The 20,785-nt window shown below is 58.8% G+C and overlaps 1 protein-coding gene across 9 annotated transcripts in view; it reads right to left on the bottom strand.

Moving 5' to 3' along the window:
• The window catches only part of PC (pyruvate carboxylase), a 95,815-nt gene that overhangs the window by 18,359 nt on the left and 56,671 nt on the right, over positions 1–20,785 (bottom strand). For 6 of the 9 annotated variants that reach the window (XM_051830870.2, XM_051830871.2, XM_051830874.2 and 3 more), the window contains 4 exons: positions 944–1,079; positions 638–822; positions 268–433; positions 17–162 (listed from right to left, as the gene is read on the bottom strand). In XM_051830870.2, the coding sequence (XP_051686830.1) occupies positions 17–162; positions 268–433; positions 638–822; positions 944–1,079 (633 nt within the window). Of the gene's footprint in view, positions 1–16; positions 163–267; positions 434–637; positions 823–943; positions 1,080–6,656; positions 6,786–7,070; positions 7,244–20,785 lie in introns of those variants that run through there. The other 3 variants (XM_051830869.2, XM_051830872.2, XM_051830873.2) reach the window with 3 other exon arrangements.

The following is a 20,785-nucleotide window of genomic DNA, read 5'->3' as shown; positions in this document are numbered from 1 at the left end:
CCGTGTGCTCGCTCACCTCGTAGCTGTGCACGACTCTCATGCCACGGCCCCCGCCACCATAGGCGGCCTTGAAGATGATGGGGAAGCCGTACGTGTTGGAGAACTCGTGGGCCTCGTGCAGGGACGTGATGGGGGCGTCTGTGCCGGGGACCACGGGGACGCCTGTTGGGAGACAGGTGGAGTCCCCACCAAGCCCGTCAGGGGAGCAGACACACACCCACCAGCCCTCCCTGCCGGCCCTGGCGAGGAGCTGTGTGGCGTCGTCACCTGCGGCGATGGCGATGGCCCGGGCCTCCACCTTGTCCCCCATCTTGCGGACCACCTCTGGGCTCGGCCCAATGAAGCGGACGCCGGCATCCTGGCAGGCCTGGGCGAAGTCTGCCCGCTCGGAGAGGAAGCCGTAGCCAGGGTGCACTGCATCTACGTTGTTCTCCTGGGGGGGGGGGCGCGACAGCCGCCTCAGTCCCTCCACAGGAACTGACCAAGTGGACCCCTCCCCCTGCTTGGCCCCTCATGTCCATCTCACACACGCTCCCTGCTGGATGGCCTGGGCCCAGGCATGGCGCAGGACCCAGCCCCAGCCTCAAGGGCCCTGCCTGCCTCCAGGCCCGCTGGCCCCAGCCGTCGCCCGGCTCACCTTGGCCACCTTGATGATGTCGGGGATGTGCAGGTAGGCCTGCACGGGCGCCAGGCCGCGGCCGATGAGGTACGCTTCGTCTGCCTTCTGCCGGTGCATCTGGCCCGTGTCCTGCTCAGAGTAGACGGCCACGGTCCGGATGCCCAGCTCTGTGCATGCCCGGAACACGCGGATGGCGATCTCACCTGGGGCAGCGGGACGGGAAGTTAGCCTCTGGGGTCCAGAGAGCAGAGGGGTGGGGAGTACGGGGGCAGGAAGGGGGGGCCGAAGCGCAGCCCTGGGTCCTTTTGCCGGCCCCAGGCTCACCTCTGTTGGCCACCATGACCTTCTTGATGGGCTTGTACTCCAGGCGCCGGACATTTGGGGAGGCAGCGGGGGCAGTAGAGGTTCGTCGGACACCTAGGAGCCGCAGGCCCCCCTGGACTGCTCGGAACTTCAGCATCTGGGGAGAGAAGACAGCCAGGTTGGCGCAGCCTCAGCGCCATGGCTCCCAGGAAGTGCGGTCCTTCCGCTGCCTGATGGCTGACCCCACGAGAGCCAGCGCCAACCTCTCGGCGCTTCCAGGCCAAGTCCAGCATTTCCTGGTAGCAGGGAAGGGAGCAATTCCAAACCCAGCGGGGGCCCGGGTTTACCCCAGCAGTTTAGTACGCGCTGTAACGTGGTCATGTTCCACGCTTGGGGGGGCCGAGAGGCCCTGATGGACGCAGTGTGGTCTCAGCAGTGTCCGCCCTGTGGCCCGCGATGCCCTCTGCCTGCTGCACTGGCCCTGACAGGCCGTGGGCAACTCAACCCCTCGCCAACGCTGAGCCCTGCGTCTCTCTGCCAGGACTCTGGCTGGCTCAGTAAAGAGGGTGACAGTGGGCTTCCTGGAGGAGGAGTGGATCTCACTGCACTCCCTCAGGGAGACCCCCACAGTTCAGTGGAGGTGCAGGCGGCTCCAGAGCACAGGGACCTTCCTCTCCCTGGGAGCTTTTACTTAAATTACCAACAGAAAAACCAACCAGCGGCAACTGAAATAGGCCAGCCACGAAAGACAAATCCTCTATGAGTCCACTTATGGGAGCAGCAGAGACAGCAGGCAGAGCGCCGGAGGCCACTGCCGTGGCTCGGTGGGCTAAGCCGTCTCCGTGACGCCGACATCCTGCGTGACAACTGAGTCAAGTCCCCGCTGCTCTGCTTCCAGTCCAGCTTCTGCCGCACACCTGGGAAGGCAGCTCCTGTTGCCCACACGGGAGACCTGGATGGAGCGCCTGACTCCTGGCTTCGGCCTGGCCCAGCCCTGGCCATTGTGGCCATCTGGGGAGTGAACCGGGTGAAAGCTCTCTCTATGTCTGTCACTCTTCTCTTCAAATAAATAAATAAATCTTTTTTAAAAAAAAAGATTTTTAAAATTTGACAGGTAGAATTACACACATACACAGAGAGAGAGGTCTTCCATCCACTGGTTCACTCCCCAAATGGCCACAATGAAGCCAAGAACCAGGAGATTTTGCCAGGTCTCCCGTGGGGGTGCAGGGGCCCAAGCACTTGGGCCATCTTCTACTGCATTCCCAGGCCATAAGCAGAGAGCTGGGTCGGAAGTGGAGCAGCCGGGACATGAATTGGTGTCCATATGGGATGCCAGTGTCGAGGTATAGCCAACTATACCACAGCGCTAGCCCCAATAAATAAATCTTAAAAAGAAGAGAGAGGAGAACAGTGGGCCTGGGGAGCTCACGTCTCAAGGGGATGGCGTCCGGTTTTGCCAGACGGATCTGGAAGACGATGGTGCGCAGGTCGTACATTGTCACTGATGTTCAAGACACTGAGCCGTGCGCTCGGGGGGGAACGTCGGTATTCTTGGTCGTGTACATTTAACCACAACAGACAACTGTTCTTTTAAAGTCAACTGACGCCGTAATATCCTAGAATCTAGAGGTCTCCAAGGGCACCTTACAAATGAGGACATCAAAGCTGAGACATGTCTGAAAAGACAGCCCCTTCTCGCGTGGACGCACGTCCCAGCAGGGAGGGAGCCAGCACCCAGCCCCGGCACCCCCGCGGCGCCTTCCCCTGCCCGCGCGCTTGATTCCAGTAAAAATGTAAGACGCTTTGCTCCCCTCTGTTTTAAGTAGAGAACCAAAAACCACACTCAAAAAGTAGAACAGACACTGCAGGACCCCCGGTGTCGCATTACAGCCGACAATATGGAGAAGGCGGGAAATAAAGCAAAGAGAAGCAACGAGGAACCAGGAAGACAGAAAGGGTGAGCACAGGGCAGCCCGGCTGGCCTGCCCCGGGCCAGACTCAGGACAATGCAGGGCTGCCCTCTCCACCTCAGCAAGGAGGAAAGAAAACACGAAACCTCAGCGAGATTTCAGGCAGCATTCCGGGCCGGTCCGGGGAAGCGAGGCGCTGTCACCAGGCCTGGCTCCCCGAGCTGGCCTCTCCAGGAGGAGCTGGCCACGGGCAGACCTGCAGGGAGGGCTCCCAGGCACAAGGAGCTACGGCCGCAGGTGACAGGGAAGGAGGAGCTCAGGGCGTCCAGAAAAGATGGGGACCAGAGCTGGGGCATGGAGCAGGGCAGGGGGTGCCCTGGGCGAGGTGGTTCAGGCAGCTCAGGCTGTGGACAAGACTGGAAGGACGTGAGTTGATGCATGCTGGGAAGAGATGTCTCTGGACTGGAGAGTAGTGGGACTCACCGACGTGCACAGCACACCGAGGGCTGCACAGACACCGAGCCACTGGCTAGGACGGGAGCCGAGGGGCGGTGGGGTTAGGGAGGTATCTAGGGGTGTGACAGGCAAGCTTCGCTGAGGGTGCACCGGAGCTGAGGGAGGGGAGCAATCCTGGCTGGCGACAGGACTGTCATGCTATGGGGCAGACTGGAGAGAAACAGGTGGACTGAAAATGGGACAGGGTCAGACAGGGCAGAGCAGGAGACAGAAACCGGGGCATTGTCGCCAAGGGACGGTGTTCAAGGCCAGGTAGGAGAGCGGGCCGGGCCTATACCCTTGGGCCCAGCCACACTTGGTGGATGAGGGGGGAGGGAGCCTGCAGGGGAGTGGTGGGAAGGCAGAAGCAAGGCTCCGGGGAGCGTGGGCCTGGGTTGTAAGCCCCCTGCCGCAAAGATGGGGCTAAGCAGGGGCCACCACATGTGACCAGCAAGGCCGTGTGCCACAGCGGGAGGAGGCACCCGTGCCGCACCCAGTCACGGAAACCTCGCTGGGCTGCAGCTCACCGTCTTTCTGAAATAAAGGACGACAATAACACCACCTCCACCTGCACAGATTACAGTGGCTCGTCCTCCTCCGATCTGTGAGGGATATGGCCCAAGACCCCAGGCGGATGCCTGACACTGGACAGCACTGACCCTCACAGATACTGTGCTGCTCCCTGTACCTGCACACCTAGGATAAAATTTAGTTTACAAGGTAGCACAGTGAGAGATTAACAATAATAATAAAATACAATCACTGGAATCACTATAACAGGTATATGAATATGGTCTCTTTCTCGCTCAAAACCTCTCACTGTACTGTAGATCTCAGCAACCTTTGCGTAGGGCTCTCTGCCTTTCTTGAGGACTTTCACCTGTCCACTTAACGGAGCCACTTCATAGCGTCTCAGCATAACTGACCGTGATCAAAACACGGTGCCGGCATCACAACACACACTTCGGGCCATTATTAAGTAAAACAAGGGTTCCTGGAGCGCAGGCTGTTAGCCGGGAGGGCCAGGACTAGCCGGCACAGCCTCCACCCTGAGCACGCAGCACTGAGGGACGACTGCGGGCCAGGGCGGCCTGGGCTGCACCGACTGCGATCTCATCTCGCTACTCAGAACAGAGCACAATTTGAGATCTATGGAACGCTCACTTTCAGCTTGCCCACAATATTTTCGCCCTGCTGTCAGCCACGGAGGTGAAGCTGCAGAAAAGGTGGCGACTGTCACACCAGGTGGAGACACCACGTTGATCACCCACCGGCCAGGGGCACCTCCTGCCAGCACCACGCAGCGGGCAGCATGCGTTTGTGGGGTTCCCGGCACAGGGCAGAGCCTGAGTCTAACCAGGAAAAAACAAGAGGCAAACCTAGGTTCCAGGAAATTCTAAAAAATCAATGGCCTGGACTCCTCAAATATGTCAAAGGTCGTGAAAAACAAATAAGGACAGTTTGGGATTAAAGGAGACCCAAGAGGCAATGACCCGGTGCCCACGTGACCTGGACCGGAGCTCGGATTTCTGTCACCACAAAGGTCACTTGGGAGAAGCTCACAGCGTGACTGGGGTCTGGGGGTCCACAGTCTGGCAGGGATGCTGATGCCCCACCCCCACCCCCACCCCGGCACACTCAAGTCTTCGGGTTGGGAGCATGGCGTCTCCAAGGGACGCTTAGACAGTTCTGGGGGAAACCTGAAAACAACCCAGCAGATGCTGGTATCACGGGACTGGGGGATGGGTGTGACAGGATTCTTTGCCCCACTTTTGCAACTTCAACGCAAGGCTGAAATAGTTTCAAAACATCAAGTGAAGAACCCCGCACCTCTGGCTAACCTGCAGGAAGCGCTGACCTCCTAGGGCACAGCCCAGTGCCTGCTCCAGCAGGTGCCCATGGAATCAGCAGGAGCTGTGACTTGTGACCCCCTCGTCCCACTCAGAGTGAGGGGAACCCAGACGGGTCCCTGGCTGTCGCCTCTGCTCAGATCTAAGTGCAGTGTCCTGACCCTCTCGCTCTGCTCTGGGGGCTGTGGGAAGCCGCACACTGGAGGGGGGGACTGTCTCCTAGTGGGGACAGGCCACGCTGGCAGGGTATTGCACATCCCGGAAAACAGGCGTGGGCTGAACTCTGACCCCTGCAGCGACCACTCATCTCGGTGACTGCTGGGGTAAAGCAGCAAGAGGCCAGGGCGCCTCTGGGACCAGCACCGCCGCCCAAGCATAAACATGAGGGGCTCAGGACCACCGGTGCCATCAGCCACGAGGCTGTCAGTGGTGCTTGGACCCGCGGGCACCAGCTGGGGAGCAGGGCAGCAAACACCATCAGGGGCCTTCAAAATATCTGTCTCTCGGCCTGCACTTCGCTTTAGGAATCCAACCCGAGATTACTCTAAAGTGGAGCCAGGGCGTGTGTGGGGCGGTTTATGAGGGCATTATTTTCCATGGCAAGTGGCGCGGGGCACCTGCCAAGATGCTGTGTGACCAGAGAAAGCACTTGGCGCGCCGTGGGAGATGCTTAGGCAACAATGTCAAGGCAAGAATGTAGAGAAGCAACGTGACTCAGGAAGACACTCCCAATGCACCGGTACTCAGCTGCCCACACGCGGGGGCCTGTCTGCCCCCACCTTTCCTCCAGCAGAGACTTTACAATCCGACCACAGGGACAGGAGAACGCTCGCAGGGAAGGGCTAAGGGGAGCTCCTGACCCAGTCCCCGCGGCTGCTGGGCTCCTCCCTGGCACGGCAGGGCTGCCTCCCTCCCTGCCACCCCTACGAGCAGCCCCGCAGCCAAGGAAGCAAGTCCCTGGCACCAGGATTCTCAAACTTCACATCTCCCACCATTCCCAGAGCAGTCCCGTCCTTCTCTCTCCTGGGTGGGTTTACTGCGGCCATTTGGGCACTTGCCACGGTCCTGTGGGTCAACAGGTGGCTCCCCGGTTCCTTCTTCAGGTGAACAGATTCCCTTGGAGGTCATGGGCAGAGGCCGGCACCTCCGGAAGGCAGGGCCCCGCCCAGCAGTGTGCCAGACAAGCATCTCCCTCACCGGCCCCTCGCCAGGGTGCTCCTCACACACTCACGCCCTTCAACTCCAAAAAGGCCCCTGTAGGCCGGGCAGTGTCATGATCCCCGAGGGCGGCAGAGCAGGCCTGGACTTGGGACCGGAGCAGCCGCTTCCCCGGGAGCAGGAAAGGGGGGTGGTGAGCACAGGCCTCCCCCAACCCCCGAGTGGCCCAGCATAAGCTTCCGGGCGGCAGCCAGGGCCTGGACCAGCTCTCCCCAGCTGAGCTCTGTGGTTTGGGCACCTCGACGGCCATTTTCTCACCTGTAAAATCAGGCAGCACCACCCCCGTCCAGGCAGTGGACCGAGACCGCACCGAGTGCCAGCCTTGGAGGACGAATGAAAGCCCGTGTCCCTCTCCCACTGTCCTCCCCTCCCTGACCACCGACAGAGAAGGAAAGCCCCTCCCAGCCTGCACGGCTCACTCCCCACCCCCACCCCGGCCTTCCGGGGTCGGAAAACAGTGCAGAGCCTGCAGGCCTGGCAGGATGTGCCCCAGTGCCGAGGACAGGGAAGCAGCACGAATCACTCCTGCAGGCACCCAGAGCAAGCCACAGGCCCAGACGCACCAGGTGCTCTCGTCACAGGCAGAAGCCTGCCCCCTCCCCCTCCCGGAGCTGCTCATGGCTACTTCCCACTGGACGCAGCAGCGAAGGAGTGTCCGTGTGCTGGGCGTACCTGTCTGCAGCACTCACCCTGTACTGGCCAGGCGCCCCAGCCCGCAGCACCCAGAGGATGGTGATGGAGAAGCCCCGGCAGCCGCTGCTCTGCCGCGGGTCACTGGCCCCGAGATACAAAGTCCTTTAGCCCCAGGCTGTTGGAGGCTGGGCTGCGGCCAAGGCCGAAATGGGGGAGGGGGCTCCCTGAGCAGCGTCCGCCCCCAGAAGCCCAGGGGCCCCCGGCACTGGAGGCCCAGGTGGCTGAGGTAGGGAAGCAGCCACAGAGGGAGGCCAGGCTTCTGTGTGGGCGTAGGACACGCTGCCCCGGCTCAGTCACTGCCACAGTCGCCCTGCCGTCTCCCCCAAAGCCCCACACACTGCCAGAGCAGGACGAGGCACTGTGGAAGCAGCCATGCAGGACACAGCCTGTGCCCAGAACACTGCCGCACTTCCTAGAACCTGCCCAGGTCCAAGCCCACCGCCCCCCACCCCCAACTGAAACCCAGGCCGGAAACTGAGGCCTTCCCAGGATCCTCGTCTGCCGGGAGAGCCCCTACGCAGGACAGCTGTGGGCCACGGCCACTCAGGGCCCGCGAGGGCCGAGCCTTGGCAGCTGTGTGTGAGCAGCTCACTCTAGAGTGTGTGGCGTTTGGGGAGGGGGGACGGCAGGCTGCGGTAGCCCAAAAGGAGGAGTTGAGTGGGCAGATTCCCACTGCCCCCAAACCTGCACCTGCCCCTAAGGCTGAAGCAGGGAGAGGCCCCTGTTGAGAGCTTGAGGCGGCAGTGGCAGAGCCACGTGGGTAAAGATAACCATGGGGACCGAGGGTTGAAACAGTGCCGAGCCAGGAGCCGAGGGCAGGAAGCAGGCCGCGGGCCCAGAATGCCCTCCTGCGAGGCCCAGGCTCCTGCCTCTGGCCACGCAGCACCAGACCGAGCCCTGGCACCCTGCAGTGACCTGAGTGCCAGCCCCTTTACCCATGCTGGCACCTGTCCAGAAAGGGACTCTGGGTGTGGACCTCCCAGTGGGCACTGCTCTGGGTGCATCTGTCCCCCACGACAGCACAGGTGGGTGGGGCCCGTGCTGTGTCTGGTGGGGGCAGGGGGTTGATCAAGAAGTTCCACAGGCTGCACTTCCCAAGTCTGAGCACTCTTTTTAAGATTTATTTGAAAGGCAGAGAGAGAGAAATCTTCCATCTGCTGGTTCACTCCCCAAATGGCTGCGATAGCCAGAGCTGGGCCAGCCACAGCCAGGAGCCAGGAGCTTCACCTGGGTCTCTCATGTGGGTGGCAGGGATCCAAGCACTCGGGCCATCTTCCACTGATCTCCCAAGTGCATTAGCAGGGAGCTGAATTGGAAGTGGAGCAGCCAGGATTTGAACCAGTAACCACATAGGATGCCAGTGTTGCAGGCAACAGCTTAACTCACTAAACTACAATGCTGGCCCCAAGCTCGGGCTCTCTGGAATGCCCTCAACTGCACCACTGAGCCGCAGCCATTTCCTGCTGGCCTGCACTGAGCCGCACCCCTTCCGGAAGGGAGGCCAAGAGCCCGGCAGCTCAGGCCAGCGCCTGCCTTGGGGACATCACGTTGCCTCTCTTGCGGCTGCTGCTACACAGCGAACCTCCCCTCCTGATCGGAGAGGGGGAAGCGGCAGGGAGGAGAAAAGCCACCCCCACCAGCCAGATCCCTCACCCTGGTTTCCTCTCCAGACCTGACAACCCAGAGGCCAGGTGCTATTTTCTGCAAATGCCAGCTGACAGATTCCTTTTCTTGGCCTCTGGTTGTGCACTGGAGACAGGGAGCTGGGACAGCTTTGCCTGTCACTCGGGATGTGTAAATAAGTCCTCGCCAGCCAGGGCGCGCCCCAGGGAAGCAGGGCTGTCCACAGCACCTGTCCCTCGGCCGCCTGTCCGGACAGGCCACAGACGGTCCCCACTGTTCTCTTCGCTTCCATTTTCTCCCGCAGCAGGGAGTGCCAATTATCAGGTCAGCAAGAGGCAGGTAAAGGTCTGGACAACCACTCACCAGCTCGGCCTACGTGCCAGGCCCCATGCCGGCGGACAAGGATGCGGTGGTGGTGACCAGTGAATGGAGAGGGGCCTCCACACCTGCCCAGGCCCTGCTGCACGTGCACTTGATCATGGAGCCCCCACCGCCCCCACCCTGCACCCTTTTTACAGAAAAGGAACCACCGCCAGTGGGACCAAGTGCACACCCAAGCTCACCATGAAGCCAGGTTTCAACCCAGCCGGTGTGTCTCCCTCCTGGGCAAGAGCTCCGGCCAGCCAGGACTCTCAGAGCCTTCACCCAATGAGAGGAATTCATGTGACGGGTATGTGAAAATCGCAAACACGAGCCGAAAGTTGGACTCCTGATCAAAGCCACCTGTCCCTGGCCTGGACCCCTCAGGGCCACCAGCGCACTGCACTGCCCATCAGAGCTGGCGGCCGTGGCAAGTAAGCCAGGCAGCTTCAACTGGTTCAAAAAACCATCAAAATGTCCCCTGAAGCTCCACCACTTCAGACCTCCACTGAGGAGCAGACACACACGGGATTCGTTCATCGGACCATCACCGGCGACTTTTGGCGCAGACAACGTGCCCTCAGCAGGAGCAGCCCCACTGGGGAGAAGGGCAGAGCAGAGTCTCCCAGCTGTGCAGCCAGCCGCAGGCCCCGGGACGCTCCTGGGATCTGCGCAGCTTCTGTCCCGAATCTCCCTGTTCTCACCCAGGGTCTCCCGGGCCTCACAGGGCCGTGGTGGGCAGAAGGCCCCATGGAAGGGAAATGCAAGGCTTGGAGGACAGTCGGCCAGTGTGTCAGTCTGAAAGCCCAGCCCAGTCTGCACTGCCCACCCCAGGCCCAAGTCCCAACCCCTCCCCCAGCAAATCCATCTCAGGCCCGAGGGGGAGAACAGAAGACCCCAGGAGCCTCCAAGTCCCCTTCTGCCCCGCCCCCCACTCTGTCCCTGCCAGCCACAGCAGCCTCCAGCAAAAGCAGGTCAGAACCAGAAAGAGTTCCTGGCAGAGGACGTGGTGCTGGACATGATGGATGGGCTGCCGCACGCTGTCCTAAACGTGTCCGGTGGGCCCCAGGGCCGGCGGCCAACCGGGGCAGATGAAAGCAGGACTTTGCCTGGCTGTCAGGCTGCAACAGCCCATATCAAAGCGCCCAGAGAGGACAGACCGCGGCTGAGATTTCTGGGTGAGAGACAATGCAGCCGACAGGAGGGAGGCAGCGTGGAGGCGCCTGCTGGGGCTCCAGCCTGCCAGTCGCTGGGCCTGGGGCCCTGACGCGCTCAGCGCTGCGCGGAACTGCAGCCATCAGCAGCCCTGCGTGGCTCCACAGCTCCATCCCACCCTCTGCCACCCCCATTCAAAGTCAGCAGCCAGGGGGAGGCGGCCTGAGCCGCTGGCGCCACACAGGTCTCTATGGGTAAGAGACGAAGCAGACTATAGAGAAAGGAGATGAGAGCCTGGCAAGAGTGGACAGGGCCCCTGGGGCCGGAGGCTGCTGCTTGGTCCCAGCCTCTTTGGAAGGCAGTGACAATTTCAGGGCCAACACTGCCCCCTGGTGCAGGCAGCCGCCACTGCTGACCAGGAGCCCTTGGTCAGTGTGGCAGGGAGGAGGGCAGGACTGTGACAAGGGGGCTCTCGCAGGAAGGCCATCTGGGGAGGGGCTTTTCTCTCTCTCTTTTTTTTTTAAAGATTTCTTTATTTGAAAAGCAGTGTTACAGAGAGGCAGAGGCAGAAGCAGAGAGAGGTCTTCCCTCTGCTGGTTCACTCCCCAAGCCACAGCTGCTGGAGCTGTGCTGATCTGAAGCCAAGAGCCAGGAGCTTCTTCCAGGTCTGCCACGTGGGTCCAGGGGCCCACGGACTTGGGCCATCTTCCACTGCTTTCCCAGGCCATAGCAGAGAGCTGGATCAGAATTGGGGCAGCCGGGACTCGAACCGGCGCTCATATGGGATGCCGGCACTGCAGGCTGCGGCTTTACTTGCTATGCCACAGCGCTGGCCCCTGGGGAGGGTCTTAAAGGGCTAAGAAGGGATGTGCGGGGAGGGAGGGGAGGAGGGAAGGGTCCAGGCGTGGGGGAGGCTGGCAGGAGGTGAAGGCACCAAGAGGAGCCCGGCAGACAGCCGGGGTCTGACAGAGCGCACCTGCCCGGTGAGGAGCACGGCTGGATCCTGTGTCCGGGGCTGTGCTGGGAAAGCCGGGCAGGGCGACAGAGCTCCCACGGCGAGGGCCACTCGGGCGGGAAGCCTACGAGGAAGCCAGATCTGAGCGGTGAGTGGCTTTTCACCACGGCCGTGCGGCTCCTGAGACAAGCCACACTCAAGGAGAGGCCCGTGTTTCCCCTCACGCTGCCCCCACTGGCCCCTGAGGCGACACAGAGCACCTGTTGGAGTCTGTGTGCCACCTTCTCAAGCCACAGGGCTCACTCACGGGGGCTCCACCCTAACAACCCCGATCCTCCCAAAGACCTCCCCCTCTCCGTGACACTAACGGCAGCCGTGGCAGACCAGAACAAATCAGCGTCAACTGTGGCCAGGAGGTAGAAGTAGAGGTAGAGGCCCTAATGCAAGTGGGAGATGAGAAGTGGAGCCAGGCAGGGTGGCAGGGATGCAGAGGGTGACCGGGTCAGGAAACAGGATGGGAAACTGACCGCATCTACAGCTACCAGGCCAAGAGGCAGCGGGAAGACGACCTGGGTTCCTGCTTCAAGGTAAACAGTGGCGCCACCGCGAGCAATTAAAGACCACGGAGGCAGAGGTAGGTGCTGGCCCTGGGGAGCTGGAGTTCAGTGGGCGCTCTCCAGCCAGAGACAGATCTGGGAGTCCCCCAGCCCGCTCAGAAGCAAAATCAGGAGGCTGTGAAAACGCCCACGGAGGAGACTGGAGCAGATGACACAGAGGGGACGGCCAGGGCCCAGCCAGAGCCACAGGAGTGTTGCCATGACAGCCGGAGGCTCCAAGGAAAACAGCTGACCGGTGGCTGAGCAGCCCAGCAGGAGGGCTCCACTCCCTGGGGGCCTTAGCTGTAGCTGTTGGGGGGGGGGGGTGGATGAGAACAGAGGGAGCTGAGAAGTGAGGAAGTCTCCCATTCAAAGTCCCCAAAGTTCAAAGTTTGGACAGAAAGTTCCTGAAAGTTTCGGGAAGAAGAGCAAGGCAGGTGAGACCAAGGGCACTGGGCTGAGGGAGGTGTTTCCTAAGTGAAAACCACACAGGTCCGACAAGACGCAGCGCGCACACAACTGTCCCTTCCAGAACCCCGCGGAAACATCGGTGAGGAACACTGGGAATGGGAAAGGCGGCGGCACGGATGAGGGCAGCCAAGCAAACCCTGGACGGGCAGTCATGACCGAGGGGATGCCCCGCCAAGCAAGCCTTCGGAGCTGCACACTCCACAGGCCCAGGACCCTGCAGGCCAGGTGTCCCAGCCCCCCCTGGTGGAGTGAGGTTGGCAGCAGACAGAAGCCTGCTTCAAATCTGTGAGAGTCAGTGCCCAGGCGCCTCACCCCTCCCACGCAGTCAGGGCACCTGCCTCCATCCCCAGAGGAGCGGCGGTGGCCGCAGCACACATGGCCCTGCAGCTGCTGGTGCCTTCCCAGCTCGCGGAGGCCAGGGAACCTCCAGGGTCTACACGCTGCTGCCCGAGGGCACACTGCTGGGATGAGTCAGGCCCAGACTGTACACAGAATGGGGTGGGGAAGGGGGTGAGTGAGCAGAACGGAGTAGCGACCCCTTGGCCCCACGGAGCTGTTACCAGGCTCCTGCCAGGCAGCAGACCAGCGGGCCCCTCTCAGAAGCCAGCCCAGGGCCCGAGTCTCCTCCAGCAGCCAGACCTCGGCCCACAGCTGTGCTCGGCTCAGACGTGTCCCTGGCCTTGTGCCCTTCGTCAGAGTGACGCTCGGCTGCCCGTCACCAGATATTTGAGGGAACTGCCAGGAAACCCACCCAAATTGGACATTTTGTAGAAAGGAGACCGAGGAGCAAAGCAGGCCAGAGGGCCGGCCCTTAGGGACCCTGCAATGAACCTCCACCTCCGCGGAGGAACGCACACAGCGCAGCCAGAAGTCAGGGCGGCGGCTATTCTAAAAAGACGACAGGAAAGAGCTCTAGGAAAATAAAAATAGGGAGCAGCAACTTCCAAACACGATCAATAGAATTATAAGGCAGCCAGGACGTCACCCGGAAAGACCAACACTGGGAAACAGGAGGGGAGATGAGAAAGTGAGAGACGCAGGCCAGCGAGTGCAGCACCTCGCTGCCCTGGGCCCCAGAAAGAGAACAGAAGGCCAGAGGGGAGCGGTTTGCCCAGGAAGGCTCCTGGGATGGACACACACGACTGCACGATGCGAGAGCTCCGGGGTCCAACACGATGCCGAAGCGGGGGCAGGGCGTGAGTCTCCTGGATTTGTTTCCTGTTGCTACGGTAACAAGTGACCAGCGACGGGGTGACATCAAACAACAGAAACGTGTCATCTCTCTCCGTTTGGGAGGTCAGAAATTCAACAGCAGCCCACTGGGCCACGATCAAGGTTGCCGCGGCCAAGCTCCCTCCGGGGGCCTGGGGAGCATCCGCTGCTCGTCCCTCCGGGGGCCTGGGGAGCATCTGCTGCTCGCCTCTTGCAGCTGCAGTGGCTGCTGGGACTCCCTGGCTTGTGGCCGCACCCCTCCAGTCTCTGCCTTCCCCTCAAAGGACAGCCGTGGTGACATTCAGGGCCCACCTGCAGAACCCAGGATGACCTCCCACGCCAAGGCCCTCAGTCACCGCTGCGACGGCCCCTATCCCTTCCGGGGTCGCGCACTGGGGACTGGCGCCATCTTGCAGCCGCCCGCGTTCCTGAGGACAGCAGGCAGCCTACAGCAGTGCTCCACAGCAGTGTGAGCCCCCGCTAAGGGCTTCAGGTGGCGGAGAACTGGGGAGCCCGGATTCTCCACCAAGCGTGAGTACAGTGCACGTATTCACACGCGTGCTTGGCCTGGAAGTCTAGCCCTCATTAGTCCATTTGCCTGGGAAGTTCCGGGACCGACACTAGACATGAACCAAGAAGGAGGGGGCCACGGGGCCCAGGCCCTGCACTCAGCACAGGGCACTCTCGGGGATGGCAGGGGTCCCCGGCCGCACGCGGTGCAGCAGGCCAGGAGAGCTCCCAGACGGGAGGCAAGTGTTTAGCAGACGGAAGGTGGGGGACCTGGTGCTGCTCAAAACGGAGAGGAGAGGGCAGGGTGCAGTCTGCCTGGGGATGGGGAGTGAGCCAGCATCACTTCCGGAAAGTACAGAAACACCTGCTGCATCTCTGGATGCGGATATGGCCTTGATCTTAGCAACGCAAAATCCGGAAACGTACGGAAACCAAAATGTTTTACATTCCCACGCTGGGAGGACCAGGAGGGAAAGCGTGGGCTGCCGACTCCTCCTCGGCAGGCAGAGTGGAACCCTACCGGGACAGGAGGCTGAGCAGCCAGGACGGCAAGGCGCTGTCGCTGGACGAGTCACGGGGAGGGTGGCTGGGACGGGGACTGCACAATCGGACCTTCAGAGTGTCCCCATGTACTATTTTGATAAAATAAAAGTTAACTTAGAAAGGGAAGCCACACTCCATATTCCCCTGTGGTTCTTCCTAATCCCATTCCTGGTCCTTTCCCTCTTCTGCCCAGGGCTGACCACAGCCCAGAGTTGCTGGAGACGCTTCCTGGTGTTCGGTTTACCTGGCTAGAAGCTGGTGTTACTCATAGCCATGTGCCTCTGTTTTGATTTTTTGCATAAATGATAAACGTTTATCTCTCATCTAACCTATTTTATCTATTCTCCTATCTATCTGTGAGACAGAGACAGCTCCCATCTACTTACTTATTCACTCCCCAAATGTCCCAAGCGGTCAGCGACGGCTGGAGCTGGGCGTTCAATCCAGGCCTCCCATGTGGGTGGAAGGAACCCAAACACAGGAGCCATCACCACTGCCTCCCAGACCCTGCATCAGCAGAGAGCCGGACAGGAGCCAGAGCCGGGAATCGAACCCAGGTGCTCCGTGTGGGACACAGCCACCTTAACCATATCTTTACTGCTAGACTAAGCAGCTGCCCCTGTATAATCATTTGAATTCATTTTTTTATCCAGTACAATACTTTAAATCTATCCACATTGATACAAGTAGATCTAGTCCATTCATTTTAATGGCCGTGTAGTATATCATACACACATACCACAGTCTACCCATGCCCAAATGAGGACCACTACTGACCAAATATTTACAGCCCTCTCAAATTCCTGTGGCTGAAATCCTGACTCCACTCCCAAGGGGATGGTGTCGGGGGTGGAGCCTTTTGGAAGGTGATCAGGTCGTGGGTCAGAGCCCTCCTGAGTAGGATTTTTTTTTTTTTTTTTTTTGAAAGACAGTTACAGAGAAAGGTAGAGAGGCCTTCCATTCTGCCGACTCACTCCCCAAATGACCGCAACGGCCAGAGCTGAGCTGATCTGGAGCCAGGAGCCTCTTCTGGGTCTTCCACGTGGGCGCAGGGGGGGTACAGGGGCCCAAGCACTTGGGCCATCTTCTACTGCTTTCTCAGGCCACAGCAGAGAGCTGTATCGGAAGTTGAGCAGCCAGGACTCAAACCAGCGTCCATAAGGGATGCCGGCACTGCAGGCTGGGGCTTTAACCCACTGCACCACAGCGCCGGCCCCGGGATGAGTGTCTACCAAAGAGATTCCACAGATCTCTGTGAATGTGGAAGTGACCCTCACCACTCAGTCCTGGACTTCCAGCCTCCAGAGCTGTGAGAAATAAGGCTCTGTGGGACTGTGTGAGAGCTGCCCAAGCAGATACCGTTCTGTAGCTGGGAAGAACTGCACCGGGTGACAGGTCCATGGAATTCGCTAGACCATTTACTCCAACTCTGTGTCTATTTGAAAAGAGCCCTAATAAAAAGTCAAACAGGTGCCGTGGTAAGATGACCCTTGGGACGCCCACGTCTGGTATCAGAGTGCCCGGGTCAAGCCCAGCTCCGCCTCTGACTCCAACTTCTTGCTAACGCAGGCCCTGGGAGGCAGCCGGTGATGGCTCAGTCGGGTCCCTGCCACTCACATGGGAGACCAGGATTAAGTCTGTGGCTCCTGCACTGGCCTGGCTGTTGTGGGCATTTGGGGAGTGGGCCAGATGACAAATTCTCTCTGCCTTTCAAATAAAGTGAAAAATAGATTTTATAATTAAAAAAAGTAAAAAAAAAAAAAACTTAAAAACAAAATACCCTGACCCCATACACAAAGCGTACAAGAATCCCTGTAAAACATATGCCTAGAACTGTAGCTGCTGGATCAAACAACAGCTATGTTTTAATGTCAATATTGCCAAATACCTCTCTAAAGTAGCTGTGAAACAGGACAGACACAGGACTCCATCAAGCCCTTCCTGACCTGACACATATCCATCTCCAGCTCCAAATAAACCAATAACAAGGAGTGTTCAGATCTGACCCCGAAAGATGCCCTACTGCCCTGTTAGGTGCCCCCGCGGCCTGCACGGATGCCCAGAATAGCCTGATGTGACCAACACGTGACCTTCCTGGGCAGTGGGGGTGAGCAACAGCGCCAGTGACAGCAGGTCTGTGCGAAAGAGGCAGCACACTGCACAGAACACCAGGCCGGTGCAAACCGAAGTGCTGTGTGCTGCGAGCGGCGAGCCCAAACTCCAGGTCGAGCTCCACATGCCAAGGGGGGACCCCTCTCCTCCACGCGGAACCACCGCCCTCCGTGCTTTGTGTCCAAGCATAAACTCCAATAAACCTTGTCTGGGTTGCACGCTGGCCTCTTGTCAATTGCTGTTTGCAAGTGAGCCAAAGAACCCAATAATCGCTACAGTCACCATGAGTGCCTGAGAACTCCTATTACCCCATAGCTTTACAAACTCTTTTACTGTGGCTTTGCTCTTATCAACCTTATGGGTATAAATGGGTATCTTCTTTTAATTTTCAGTTCCCTGTATCAGTGAAGTTGGATATCTTCTCATGGTGGTGGACTTATTTTTATGTTTTCTCTTTTGCAAATTGCCTGTTCATATAATTTTCCCATTTTCCTGCTGGGCTGTTTGTCTTTCTTTACATATTTGAGACAAGAATCCACTCGGCATTAGGTACGTTTAGCAAGTCATAGGAAGAGGGAGGGGAGGAGCGAGGAGGGAAGGAGAGGATGAAGCAGTGAGGGAAGAATAAGAGATGGAACAAGCCCAGGGGAGGCCCTGAGACTCAGGAGAAAGACGCCTTGAGCTTAGACGAGCAGCTCTGCTTCTCTGAGGCCGCAGCGCCCAGACTGTCTGGGACAGTTTCAACTGCAAACTATCCTGCTGTCTGGCCACAGGTGGCTGCGAGGCAGCGCTGCCAGGGACCCAGGCGTCACCTGATGCTCTGACTCAGCAAGGCCTGAAGTAACTGAAGCTGCTTCTCCCTCACTCATCTGCACTGAGACACACAGACGTCGCTCTCCAAGGGGCACAACCAAAGAGCAAAGCCACAGCCTGAGGAGAGCCCGCTGCAGCCGGCAAGGCCCCCAGTCCACACCCACACCCTCACTGCTTGCTGGCTGCAGCTGCTCAAGGACCAGGGCTGCTGTGTTCAGGCTGTGCCAGAGGTGGCTCAGACTACACCCTACGGGAAATGTGTGCCAGTCCAATCAGCGAAACACAGATTAGGAAAGGCAGGGGCACCCACGGAACCGGCTGGTCCAGGTGCAGAGGTCCTTCTGGAAGAGCCTGTGGACCGACTTACTGTACACGAGTCTCTGGGACGTCTGCGATTCCCTTACCTTGGAGAAGGGGAGCAAAGCAATCTTCAGTCCGCATTTTGGCATCTACCTACAGAATGCTGCTTTAATATTCTTTCTTTAGAAGAAAAAGCAAAAGTGAGACACACGGGGGGTGAGATACTAAGTTTAGTTTGGGGGCCAAAGATATGGTGTAGTGGGTAAAAGCCACTGCCAGCAACACTGGCATCCTATATGTGCACTGGTTCAAATCCTGGCTGCTCCACTTCCAATCCAGCTCCCTGCTAATGTGCCTGGGAAAGCAGTGGCAGATGGCCCAAGGGCTTGGGACCCTGCACCCACGTGGGAGACCCAGAAGAAGTCAAGCTCCTGGCTCCTGACTTCAGCCTGGTTCAACCCCGGCTATTGCAGCCATCTGGGGAGTGAAGCAGCAGACAGAAGACCAACCTCTCTCTATATATAACTCTGCCTTTCAAATAACTGAAATAAATCTTTACAAAGAAAAAGTTGTAGCTTGCGATGCACCAGGACTCAGAGATGTGCAGCCATCACGACCTTCCAGGAAAATGGGGGCAGCAAAGCCGCTGCTTCCTCCCCCTCCCCGACCCTGAGCTTCCCCAGGGAGAAAGAGCTAAGGGCAAGGGCTGCTGGGGTTGGCAACTCGAAATGAAAACGACTCAGTTAAACCTGAATTTCAGATGAACAGCAACTTAAACTTACATTTGAAAGTAAACTCCATATAATATTTGGGGCACAGTTACGCTACAGGACTATTTGTTGCTTATTTGATTTTAAATTTAACTGAGAATCCTGTGATAATCTGGAAACCCTAATGGGTCAGCAACACCCTTGACCGGGACTTCTGGGCCTTGGGCACTCCCCGACCTGGGCCAACCCCACTCTCCCCTGTGTGAGCACTTTTCTCCCTCCTGAAATCCTACTTCAGTAGAGATCTTTATAAAGCTCTATAAACCCAAGGACAGAGCAAATGGGAGAGGGAGGACACTGATACAATTGTGAAAGCTGGAATGAACCCCAAAGCATGGGCCTCCACTTCCTGCTGGCCCCTGCTGGGGAACCCTGGACACTGGGCCCCTCCATTGCCCATCTCGTCATCTGGAGACCACCCCTGTGCAGGCCGACTCCCTGCAGAGGGGAAAGACAAGTCTCAACACCGGGGCGAGGGCCTGGGGACGCTGGTGACAGCAGGCGGGTTGAGTGGCTGCACATCCTGCCCCTCCTCCCATGCAGCTCCCAGGAGAGAGGACCTCTGTGTGCCGATGCCGAGCTCCCCCAGCACACAGCCCACCCACATCGCTGACTGTGAAACTCTGGGTCCCCCGGGCCACTTCTGAGTCCCATACTGGCCACCAGGCGCAGGCAAAGATCACTGGGCAGATTCATTCAAAGGAGAGAGGGACAGCAGCAGAAAAAACAACTGGAGGAAAGCGGCCTTGAGAGAAGCGAACTTAAAGAAACAAACACAGCATCGACACCTGCAGAGGAATCCGCACGACTCCATCGCTGAGGCAACAGGGCGCATGTGCACACCCTTACAAAGACCCATTCAGGCAGCAAACAAAGCCTGGGAAATTAAAAATATGATTGGAAAAAAAAACTAATAGAAGGGGTGCAAGGTCAGATAAAAGAAACCTAGAAACTGAAGCAAAAAGACAAAGAAATGGAAGAGAAACAAGAAGGAGGAGAAACTCAGGAGCCAAATAACCTGAGTTTCAGAAAGAGAAAGCAGTGAAACCAAGGGAAGAAGCAAACTCTTAGAAGGAAGCCCCAGGCAAGAACCCAGCGAGAGCCACAGAGCAGAAGGGCCCGGCCACACCAGGGCCTGCCGTAGCTTCCGCTCCCAGGAGCTCTCAGAATGGGGCGGAGAGAGAGGATGCGAGGAACCAGGAGTGAGACAGCATTGGGGTTTCTCAGCAACCTGAGAAGAAAAGCTCAAAGCAATCCTTCAGCCTCTCCAGCTAAACTATGGATCGGAGATGAAGGTGAGCCCCAGGTAGAGCGGGGTGATGCACTGTCCCGGGGAGCTGCTGGGCTGTGTTCCCCAGGAGCCCCCCCAGCAGAGGGCAAAGGGGGCCCCCGAGAGCTCCACCAGGGCAGCAGCTGTCTGGGTGCCGACCGCCTGGCTGGGCACCCTGCAGTCCAGGGGAGCGGAAGGAAACGAAGCCATGGTTCTTATGATGAGCCCCCGAGTGCTAACGGCCAGAAGGTGAACCTGACCCCAAAGACCACTACGCGGAAGATGCTGAAATCCGCCCGCTGACCGCTAGACTGACGCCCACGGGCATCTCTCCAGTGAGATCAGAGGCCGGACAACGGCCGCCTCTGGGGAAGACAGGCGGGTAAAGTTATCGCCCAGCGTTCGCCCTTTTGTCCACATACGTGAGTATCTGCTCAAAGGAATGAGTACATACCAGTTGTGGAAAGTATCCTCCACTTTCAGGAAGCCGCCCTGGTTTCCCACCACCGCGGCCCCAGCAACCTGCGAGGCTTCCCCCAGGCCCGGGCGCGGGAGCTTCAGTTACCCACAGTCAACTGCGGTCCAAAAATATTAAGTGAAAAGTCCCAGGAATAAACAGTTCCTCAGTTTTAAAGGGCGTGCCGCTCTGAGTGGTCCCACGCTGCCCTGCCTGAGGCACGGGCCACCCGGCCGGACACACTACCCGCCTGTCACTGAGGAATGCCCAGGTATCAGACTCTGCCACGCTACTGCGGTGCTTCTGTTCCATGACACGCGAGTGGCGGGGCTACACGCTTGGGTGTGCCGAAGAACAGCATAAAGTGCTTCCTTTAAGTGACTTCACAAGGAAAGAACAACACTCATGCTGGTCGCTAAGACCTATGCTAAGAAAGAGTCTTCTCCCTGTGAAACTGTGAAAGAAAAGGAAACGCGTGCCAGTTTTCTGTCACGGCTCGAACTGCAGAAGTCAGGGCAGGCAGAGTTAGACAGAGAGAGACAGAGAG

Source organism: Oryctolagus cuniculus, chromosome 1 (genome assembly GCF_964237555.1).
Source record: "Oryctolagus cuniculus chromosome 1, mOryCun1.1, whole genome shotgun sequence".
NCBI classification, from domain to species: Eukaryota; Metazoa; Chordata; class Mammalia; order Lagomorpha; family Leporidae; genus Oryctolagus; species Oryctolagus cuniculus.
The sequence above is the reverse complement of the archived record's forward strand: the minus strand, read 5'-3'. Positions and strand labels throughout refer to the sequence as shown.